The 11,026-nt window shown below is 56.8% G+C and overlaps 1 protein-coding gene across 3 annotated transcripts in view; it reads left to right on the forward strand.

Moving 5' to 3' along the window:
• Window positions 1–11,026, forward strand: part of MFSD6 (major facilitator superfamily domain containing 6) — a 27,707-nt gene that overhangs the window by 2,176 nt on the left and 14,505 nt on the right. For 2 of the 3 annotated variants that reach the window (XM_006767069.2, XM_015566090.1), the window contains exons 2-3: window positions 1,174–1,436; window positions 10,440–10,537. In XM_006767069.2, the coding sequence (XP_006767132.1) occupies window positions 1,174–1,436; window positions 10,440–10,537 (361 nt within the window). Of the gene's footprint in view, window positions 1–514; window positions 1,437–10,439; window positions 10,538–11,026 lie in introns of all 3 variants that reach the window. The other variant, XM_006767070.2, reaches the window with a different exon arrangement.

Genomic DNA, 11,026 nt, shown 5'->3' on the forward strand with positions numbered 1-11,026 from the left:
GCCACCCAGGCGCCTCCCGAGGAGGAGGTGGACTGGATCGAGAGACACTGCGTGAAGATCAACAACGACCTGCTCATCTCCAAGGTCTTCTACTTCTTCTTCTACGCCGCCTACGGCTCTCTGTACCCCCTGCTGCCCGTGTACTATAAGCAGCTGGGAATGTCCCCCAGCCAGAGCGGGCTGCTGGTGGGCATCCGCTACTTCATTGAGTTCTGCAGCGCCCCCTTTTGGGGCGTGGTTGCGGATCGCTTTAAGAAGGGCAAAATTGTCCTCCTCTTTTCTCTTCTGTGCTGGGTTTTATTCAATCTGGGCATCGGCTTCGTCAAACCCGCGACTTTGAGGTGTGTACCAAAGACTCCCCCAACGGCCCGCCCTGCCAACGCGAGTCACCTGCTAACCCTCCTGCCAGCGAATTCCTCCTTCATTTCTTCCGTGACACCGCCACTGCCACCGAGGCCGCGAGAGAGGAGAGGCCTGCTCCTTGCCAGTGGGCCCACGCCCACGGTGGCGGGAGACACCGGACCCAATGTCACGGAGCCTCTCACCTTCCCAACAGCCGTCGACAGGACCAGCGCGCGCACGCTGCCGCCGCAGACTGAGGACGTGACAGACCTCAGCAAGGACCTGACCTTGATCCCAAGCACGGCAGCCCCTGCCCCCCCGGGGATTGTCACCAGAGAGCCCACCACTACCATCGTCACTACCACCAGGTCTTTACCTTCTGACCAGGTCACTCTGCTTTACGACCAGCAAGAAGTGGAAGCCATCTTCCTGGTGATCCTGGTGGTCGTCATCATCGGGGAGTTCTTCAGTGCCTCCTCTGTCACCATTGTGGACACGGTGACGCTCCAGTACCTGGGCAAACACAGGGACCGCTATGGGCTGCAGCGCATGTGGGGCTCCCTGGGCTGGGGCCTGGCCATGCTGTCCGTGGGCATCGGGATCGACTACACCCACATCGAGGTGCTCGTCCACGGGAAGGGGTGCCGGCCCCCCGAGTACCGCAACTACCAGATCGTCTTCATCGTCTTCGGGGTCCTCATGACCATGGCCTTGATCGTGGCCACTCAGTTCCGGTTCCGCTACAACCACTTCAAAAGTGACGAGGGTCGAGGCAAGGAGGTGGAGATCGCCCCGGTGGAGCGAGGCAGCCCCACCGAGTCCGCCGAGGAGGTGCCCGCCGCGAGCCACGCGCAGGCCGCCAGCTTCTGGGATCTGATCCGCCTGCTGTGCAGCGTGCAGTACGGCTCCGTGCTCTTCGTGGCCTGGTTCATGGGCTTTGGCTACGGCTTCGTGTTCACCTTCCTCTACTGGCACCTGGAGGACCTGAACGGGACCACCACCCTCTTCGGGGTGTGCTCCGTGCTGAGTCACGTGTCTGAGCTGACGGCTTATTTTTTCAGTCACAAGCTCATTGAGTTGATCGGCCACATCAGGTAGGAACCTTGCTGCATGGTCTTACAGCTTCTGGGGCATCAGACCTTCCCATTCCATGTCTTATAGCTCCTTGGGAATCGGACCTTCCCTTTCCATGGTCTTATAGCTCCTGGGGCGTCGGACCTTCCCTTTCCATGGTCTTATAGCTCCTGGGGCGTCGGACCTTCCCTTTCCATGGTCTTATAGCTCCTGGGGCGTCGGACCTTCCCTTTCCATGGTCTTATAGCTCCTGTGGTCACAGGGTGGATATGATCATGTGTGTTGGGGTGAGAACAGGGCTTTCTGTTGCTTTCTCTTTAAGAGAGAAACGAAAGGAAGGAAGGAGGGAGCCTCGCTGGATTATCTAAAACAAACAAGCAGAACATGCTGCGTGCTCTCAGCAAGGAGCCTGGGAGTGAGGGCTCCGAGGCTGGGAGCACCAGCTGTGGGAGCACCAGCTGCGGGAGCGTGTCACCCCGGGCCTCCGGGGCCCACCATCGCGGGCACCAGCAGCGGGGGCGGGAGGGGATGAAGAGCGTTCTGTTTTCTCAGCCTTCGGTGATTCTTGGCCACTTGCTGACACACAGACCTCGACCACCTGGGGCCGTGGTCGGCAAACTGCGGCTCGCGAGCCACATGCGGCTCTTTGGCCCCTTGAGTGTGGCTCTTCCTAAGCCTTAGGAGAACCCTCATTAAGTTAATAACAATGTACCTACCTATATCGTGTAAGTTTAAAAAGTTTGGCTCTCAGAAGAAATGTCAATCGTTGTGCTGTTGGCATTTGGCTCTGGTGACTAATGAGTTTGCCGACCACTGGCCTGGGGTATAGATGTCTGCTCCGTTCAATCGGCTGTGGTGTGGCCCCCACACCCCCACTTCCTGCGAGTTCGTGGAGGAAAGTGCTTCTATCAGAGCTTCCTGATTATGACATGAGGTTCTGTGTTTTTATCTGCCACGAACACATGGGGCATTCACACATCCTCCTCCTCCCTAAATGCTCCATGGAACCCTTTCAGCTGAAAAACCGAAATGCTTGGTTCTCCTCTGAGTGCTGTTTCTCCCCCTGGTGTCGGTCTGGAGTGGATGGGGCAGTGCTTGCCCTCTGAGTCCTGCTTCGTCACTGGCTCTGCAAGGAGGAGCCAGCCCCACGCCAGGCGCTCTGACCTCACAGGCAAGTCTGGCACGGCTGCTCCTAACGTTGGGAGTTGCCGTAACAGAAGAGGCGACTGTGTGCGTCCGCGTGTGCAGGGCAGTCTCCGCACCTGCTGTTCCTGTGAGAAATCAGGAAGGAGAAACAGACACGGACAAGACTTGAGAAACCCTGATCTCTTCTCTTCATGTCCCTTTTACTCACTGAAGAGAACATGTTATCATTTAAATTTTCAACCTAGAACCATTCTTTTCCCCAAACAGCTGTACTTTTTTTTTTCATGTTTGGTTTGGTTTCGCTTTGGGAGGCTGTGCCCTATCCCTTCTTTCTCAAACCTTTGACCCCCTCGTGGTCACTGAACCATGACTCGCCGTTAGTTATACTTAAGAGGAGCCACGTACCCACGTGAGCTAGCCGGCGGCTGGGCGGCAGGAAACACAGGATGCACACCGGCAGGGAGGAGCATGCCGGCTTTCTGGGGCCTGCAGGAGCCCCGATAGAGGACAGGGGTGCACGTGTGTTCCCCGAGGAAGGCAGTCAGACCACAAAGGAGGAAGCGCAGTTGGGCTCGGGGAGGTGCGTGGAGAAGGCGGGGTTTGCACTGCCTGACAGGTCTGAGAGGCCGTGGTTAGAATGTCTTCTTCTAGTTCTGTTTCTCATCCTCTCTCCCTGTTTCTACCCCCTCTTTGTGCCATTTGTCTCCCGGACCCACCGGCTCTCGGGCCTGACTCCCAGGCCTCCGCCTGGGCTCCCTCGGGCGGGTGCTGCCCAGCGGGCCCACCAGGACCTCACAGCTCCTGGCACCCGGACCCTCCCACCGACCCCCACGGGTGCGCCAGGCGCTCAGACTTCAAGGATCCCTAGTGGCTCCCTATGTGGCCCAGGCTGCCGAGCGCCGTTCCTGATTAAGAGACAGAAAGATCGTGGCCTGAACCAGCCCTTTTTTCTTCCAGTTCTTAAGGGAATGTGATTTCTTCCTTACACACAACTTTCACCACAATAAAAACAGTGTAAAGACTTCGTTCTCGTAGTGAATTGGAAATTATTAGTTACACGTGCTCTCAAGGAGCCAGGGTTACTCCGTGCTGTTGAAAAATCAAACTCTGCCTGTTTGTTCAAGGCAGGCTTGAAGAATGTAGGCTGAGAGGACCCCATTGATAGGACGCAGAGATGAGCACTAGGAGGGGGGGTTGGAAAACCAGGGGCCTGAGGCCAGGTGGGTGCTGGAAGGAGGAACAGGCACTGTATCCTGGGGCAGGAGGGACCCTAGCACGGCGCAGAGTAGGGGAGGGCACGGACCTCACTGTTTGCACTCAGTGGCAGTGAGTGGGAGCCCGCCGAGTGAAGGCGACAGGGCCTGAGCTGCCGCGGGGGCAGCAGAAGCCGAGGGAAGGGAGGGGTGTGGAGGTGAAGCTGGCAGAGCGGGTTGGACTCAGAAAGTGAGGTAGAGACCTCCACGCTTCAGCGCGGGCTCCACTGGGTCCAAGAGGAAGTTCAGGAGGTTCAGAACTGGGGAGGCCTCCGCAGGCAGCGCTGGGGCTGTTGAGCTCGAAGCTGGACCGTCCAGACGGGAATGTCTAGCACAGTTGACGGTCATCAGCCTGGAGCTTAATGGAGAGGTGAGGGCTGGGGGCACGGGTCTCCCCCAGGAACACGGATAGGATGACGAGCAGGTACCGCGGAGGAAGAGAAACGGGCTGAAGAAGGCCGGTTACGGTTGTTTCTCACATTCCTGGTCTTATTGGAATGGTGGCCTGTGCTCTCTTGCTTGGAGTGAGTTCCCTCAGACGTAAGCGTGCTCTGTTACGAGGGATCATGCTGGACCCTGTTTACTGTCCCCAGGCCCACGTCTCGCTCCGGTGCTGCCCCCTGAGCCAGGCCTCTGGGAGTGTCCGTGGGCTGAAGACACAGCAAGGGAGAGAGGGAAGCCAAGGGAAGAGGAGGGAAAGGAACAGACGGGAGAAGGAAGCGTGGGAAGAGCAAGCTCCTGTGCTCATTCCTGAAAGGTGGTCACTGCGGGGCGTGGCGTCAGGCTGCCTGGCCAGCGCCTGGCTCTGCACACGAGCCTGAGGCCGGGACACGCACACCAGCCTGTTTTGTCATCTGTAAACAGGGAGCGTCACGGTGCCTACCCCCTAGTTTTTTATGAGGTCCGCGTGAGAGGAAGCATAGCAGCTGTTCAGACAGTGCCTGGCGTATAGTAGGTGCCGTTCCTTTTACTTACTTATTTTTTTGCTATTACTTTGTCAGTCTTCCGATATATTATGCTGATTGTGACTATAAGACCCATGGAATTTGATGAAAGTACAGTGACTGTATAATAGTTAAGGCTGCCGAGTTAAAATGTCTGTGGATTTCAAAATAACTAACATCCCCCCTCAAAAAACATCTTGGCCAGTTAGGATTTCCTCCCCGATAATTTATGACGCTGTCGACCGTTCACGTCCTCCATGGTGCCGCTGTGAGGGCTCCGTGGCGGTGAGCTGCCGTCTCTGCAGTCGTTGGCGCACAGGTTATGGTAGTGACGGCTGTCCTTACTTCTACGTGGGTAGATTTCTATTTTTCTGTGCCTTTCCCACTTTGCCTGCAGTGACGTTGATATTCCTTTGTTTAGGAAAAGCCGCTTAGAGCTACTTCAAGTGTAGAGTCTCATTATTAAACTATAAGCTGCTGAGTCTCAAAAATAGAAGTTATGATCAAGAACTGAAAGGGTGTGATTTGTTTTTTGCAGCCCGTTGGAAAGAACATCTTTGCAGAGAAATGTGTTTCCGTATGATGTCATGGCTGCTAGGCTGAGTGGAGAACAGCCTTACTGTTCCTTGAGCTATTCATAGTTCAGAACAAAAGGCCGTTGTTGGCAGGAGCTGCAAGTGAGTAGGTCGGGGGAATACAGTGATCAGTGTCATACTGGCTCGTTTTCTCCTCTGCTTGGTGGCCCGAGGCCCTCACTGATTAAAGAGCAGGGCTGACTCCCAGTGGATGTGGCTTCTGTGGTTGTGGACCACCCATCTCACCATCTCCCAGCGTGGCTCAGTGGCTGAGCGTCGACCTATGAGCCAGGAGGTCACGGTTCGATTCCCGGTCATGCTCAGGTTGTGGGCTCCATTCCAGTAGGGGCTGTGCAGGAGGCAGCTGATCAGTGATTCTCTCTCATCATTCATGTTTCTATCTCTCTGACCCTCTCCCTTCCTCCCTGAAATCAATAAAAACACACATAGGGGGAAAAAGTATATAATTCAGTATACAAACTCAAAATCTACAGAAATATATTCTCTAGACAATGAAGGGCCCTGTAACCAGAAATTTCCAAGATAGCCATCAATCATGGTTTGGTCTCTATCTCCTTCTCGGTGTGTTTATGTGCTAACGTAACTAGAATATGGAAACACACACCCACCCACACACCCTTTATGATACTACGACCAGGAAGACACTGTTTTCAGAGATTACCCAGACGTTCTCAACAGCAGGTGTGCAGAATGTATGGGGGCATTTCCCGTTGTTTCAGAGACTGGCATTCAGCACGCAGGGGGTCCAGCCCGCAGTGAATGGGGGGCCCCCATGGAAAAGAGTCATCCCGTCCAAAATCCTGGTGGCCACGTGAGAAATGCCCTTTGAAGAGAACAGTTCTTCTCTTTGCCGACATCGTTTATCAGCTTGGTTGAGATTATGTTACGTGATGTTGCTGTATTCTCACGGCGTACTTGAGCGAGGCAGGCTCCTCTAAGTGCCGAGATAAGGAAGGCACAGCCTTGTCCCCCGGGCACTCAGCCCCTGTGTGTGAGTGCAGCTGTGACCAGCACCGATGGAAACGGGGACAGAGGGACGGGAGGCAGCCGGTGACGCTGGGAGCCCTGGGAGGTCCCCTGGAGGGATGGCTCCTGACACGGGGACGCGCACAGGGAGAGGTGCCGGGCAGAGGGCATGTCTTGGGAAAAGGGAGAAGTAGGCCCTCCGCTCGGCTACGTCTAGCGAGGCGCCCGCTCTGGGCATGCGGCGTGGCCGTCCCAGCCCCTCGGTGCTCGGTCGCTGGCCCTGTGGCCACGTCTCCCTCCGACTGGCTGCTTTGCTACCATCGAGGCAGGAGACGGTGCCGTGACGGCAGCTGAGACAATTCCAGCCGTGTTCTTTTAAAAAAAAATAGATACTTTTTTTATTGATTTCAGAGAGCAGGGGAGAGGGAGAGAGAAATAGAAACATCAATGATGAGGGAGAATCTTGGATCGGCTGCCTCCTGGGATAGAGCCTGCCACCCGGGCATGTGCCTTGACCAGGAATCGAACCGTGACCTCTTGGTTCACAGGTCAACGCTGAACCACTGAGCCACGCCGGCCGGGCAGTGATGCTCCTTTTAAACCAGCCAGGCTTGCGAGTGGGGCACAGGATGGCAGGAGATGCCACCACGAGGGGACACAAGGGGGGTGGGACAAGTGATCTTGGAGCGTTGCAGCCTGCTCTGCTGGAGGGGCAGGGACACCCACGGGACCTTTGCAGTCACATGGCATCCTGGGGCTGTTTGGGGGAGGGGGTGGGTATGAGAAACGAGGGACTTTTCTAGACTAAAATGTAATTCTTTCAGAAGGCCTAAAGCTTATATTTTAATCGCTTTCTAAAGAGCTTGGAGGGAGGTACTCTGCTGCCTTCTGCAGCAAACCACAGGGCATCATCTTCCAGGGCCACGGCGGCGGAGGGGTGACTGTGCTGCAGACACGCCTCATTCCGGGGAGGACCCCGCCCTCACGCCCCTGCGGCTTTACCGTCAACCTGGGTCCGTTCCCTCTCCGGTTATGCTCTTCCCTTTCATTGTCCAGTTATTTGTAACCGAGGTGCCCCGGACGCTCCAGGGACAGGCAGTGGTCTCTCTGCCCACCTGCCCTCATTTTGCCATGACCCCCTCTTTATTTTGTATTTTTTTAAATATATTTTTATTGATTTCAGAGAGGAAGGGGGAGAGAGAGAGTGTGATGGAAACATCAATGATGAGAGAGAATCATCGATCGGCCGCCTCCTGCACGCCCCCCAAATGGGGACCAAGCCCGAAACCCAGCATGTGCCCCTGACCGGAATCGAACCCGGGACCCTTCAGTCCCCAGGCTACGCTCCATCCACTGAGCCAAACCAGCCAGGGCATGACCCCCTCTTTAAAGGCCTCTCTCCAGATACAGGTACTCACAGGTGCTGGGGTTTAGGACTTGGGTCTTTAACATATAATTGTATTCGTGGGGGCGGGCACACACAATTCACCCCAGAACAGTGAATAATGTGGCGGTTTAAATATTCCGCTCGGATATCAGAGATTCGTAGGTCGCTGCGATACTTTTCAGTGGCCGCTCAATAAATGCATGTCCACGCCTTTCCCTTGTCACAGGGCAGGACGCTGCCTCCCTCCCCGCTCACAGTCATGGCCGACCTCCTGAGTCACGGTCCCCGGACGGCTGGCGAGGAGAGAACGCGAGGACGCCTCTCTGTTTTGAAATTCTGGAATAAAATGTTTCCAGGAAACAAGAGGGTCCTTGGTTTCTCTGCTTTACAATAAGAACGACAATAAGGAGGCTGCCATGTGCTGAGTGCTCACCTGGGGCCACTCCCTGGGCCACGGTGATCTGAACGAGCGGGCAGAGTCGTCACCGCCCCTCCTAGACCCGGGGAACGGGGCTGGGAGAGAGGGAGGGACGAGCCGGACACTCCTTCCTCGGCGTCTGCTCCCTAAGGCGCGTGGGTCCTGAGGGGCTGCAGCCGCGATCAGAACGTGGGACGGAGTGAGGGCACATCGACTCGGAGCTGCGGGCTTGGTAGCGGCCCTGGAGGCCCCGGGCCCAGCAGTCAGGCCCCAGCGGCTGAAGGGCACGCAGCAGGGTCTGGAGGCGAAGCCCAATCTGACCCTTAGCCTGGCTGGCGGGCTCGGCTACTCTAGGCCGGGGCCTCCGGGCTGGACTGAACAGCGGTGGTCGTGGTAACCCTGACGCAGGATTGGGCCTAGAGGGACGGTGGGGAGAGGCGGTGCGGACACAAGGAAGGTGTATTAGCAGTTTTTTTATGCTGGGAATCTAGGGAAGTATTACTGCGAGCTGCCTGGGAGGGCGACCCCGTGGTCGTCCCCCCGCTGGGCACCGGCTCATCTCGGAGCTCGAAGCTCGGTGCCCGGGGCCCAGAGGTCTTGGCTGAAGGCGCCCGGGCCTCCACCCCTGTGGCTCTAACAGTTACTGAGCAAACCCGGCCGACAGCCAAGGAGAAGGGACGAGCCAGGCCGGGGCTGGCAAGCCGCAGCCATGGATACGTCGGGCCTCTGTCTGTCTCCGAATGGCCCGGCCCAGGAACCGTAATGGTCTCTGTACTTTGAAGGGGTTGAAAGAAGTCACGAGGAGAATACTTTGTGACGTGAAAGTCAGGTGAGGTTTACATGTCGGCGTTTGTAATTCAGGTTTTGTTGACACACAGCCAGCGAGGCGTTCACTGACAGTGTCTGTGGCTGCTCTCACACCCAGCAGAGCGCGTGGTCGAGGAGGCCCAGAGCCCTGGCCTGCCGGCTGCGTGGCCCGCGTGGGACTGTTTGCTGTCGAGTCAGGCTACGTCGGGCTCCTGCACGGGGCTGGCATAGGACGTGAGGAGACGCGGGCGTGTGTAACTTGTGTGGCGTATTTTGCATTGAATTTCCCGTGGGCTTTTTTGCTTGTTTATGTCCTGGAGGGACCCTGGTTGATGGATCGTTAGCAAGTGTGTTGGACAGATGTTCTATCAGAGAGGACTCAGACATACACTTTTCCCTCAAAACATACACGTACAAAGAACATCATGTCCACAGACTGTAACCCAGACCTTCCCAATACCGAGACCTCCTCGGTCCCTCACCCGCTTCCTATCCCATCCCAGCCCTCAACCTTTCTCTTTCTTTTTTTGTTTTCTTTCTCCCACCCTCCTGTCCCAGCTCTGCAGTTAACACCAGCGGAGCCTCGCGCATCGCCTCCCCCTGATCCGATGTCTGGAAAAGGGCCGTACGTACAGGAATGATTTCAACATAAAAGTGTACTTGAGCGCTAGAGATGAGGACAGTACCACTCACTGTCAGATTGGTTTCTTTCTTTTGCCTTCTAGTGTTCACCCACCTGAATCTAGAAAACAAGGAACGCACTGAGGCTAGGAAAGCCCACGGGAACCGGGAGGCAACAGGAGGGAGATCTCCGCCATCAGGCTGCTCTGTACAGAGCAGCAGCCCGCCCCGCTCAGAGCGCGCGCGTGACCTTAGATGCGTGGACACACACCGCTGTGGCTTTGCCTGTTTTGTTCTCAGCCGTGGTTCGGTGGTGCTGACTGCGAGGGGGAAGGCAGCACATGACCTCATGCTTTAAAACATAAACAGGGAGCTGAGAGGAAAAAGTATTTGATTTCTGAAGGTCATTCTCCATCATCGGCTGGTGGCTTGGGCGACCTTGAGAGTGTCCTTGTGAGACGGCTTGGTGTCTCGGGGATCGCCAGCGAGGCCACGTCCAGTCACGCTCTCCTTCCCAGGAGCTCCCTCCCCTCGTGGGGGGGGGTGTCGTTCCTCCCAGGAGGGTGCCCCCTCCAGCCCCGGAAGGAAGCCGGCCGTCACTGCAGATGGCGGGGTGCCCGGACCAGCTTACGGGCCCTCCTCCTGCACTGGTGGAGCTCAGGAAGGGATGTTCGCCTTTGATCCGACCAGCGTGGGAGAGGCCAGGGCAGATATGTCAGAGCGACCCTCTTACTCCCGAGAACCCCTCGCCTTCCCCCACCCCCACCCCCGCTAAGCCCGGAAGGCTGTCTGGGTGATGGGTGGTTGGGCAGGGAAAATAGAAGCGATGCCTGCATGTTCTGTGTCCTACACCCGGGCCCGACTCACTTTCCTCTGCGTCCCCAGGGTTCTGTACATCGGCCTGGCCTGCAACACGGCGCGCTACATCTACATCTCCTACCTGGAGAACGCCTGGACCGTGCTGCCTATGGAGGTGCTCCAAGGTGAGTCGGGCTCCCCCCGCCCCGTTGGGCTGTTTCCTGCCTGAGTGCAGGCGGTGGCCCTTGCAGAGGAAGGGCGGCGCTGCTGTTTTGTCTGATTTGAGGTGGTTGCTAAGGAAGAGGTGGCCTCCGTGGCCCTTCAGTTATCCGAACGCTGCCGGTGTGTGTGGAGCCAGAAAGGGCTGGACGCGGCCCACACCCTGGCGATTAAACACAGGAAGAGGAACTGAGAATAAACTCCCGTGTACAATCGCTGGGCGTGGGCAGCCGGCGTGTTCTTTACATTAAATGGGTCTGTCGTGTAGAGATTCTGGTGTTTTGTTTTTGTGGGTCAGCTACGCGTAATGACAAAGCTGTCATACTCGCTTTACAGCTTCAGTCGTTTGCCACGTCCAGTGGCCTGTGACTGCTGTGGCTCCCTGCAGGCCTCTGCTCCCGTGTGCCGGCCTGGCTCTGCCGGTGCCTCACGCCCTCCTCCCTCAGCAGATCCTG

The sequence above is a fragment of the Myotis davidii genome, unplaced genomic scaffold, assembly GCF_000327345.1.
Source record: "Myotis davidii unplaced genomic scaffold, ASM32734v1 scaffold221, whole genome shotgun sequence".
NCBI lineage: Eukaryota > Metazoa > Chordata > Mammalia > Chiroptera > Vespertilionidae > Myotis > Myotis davidii.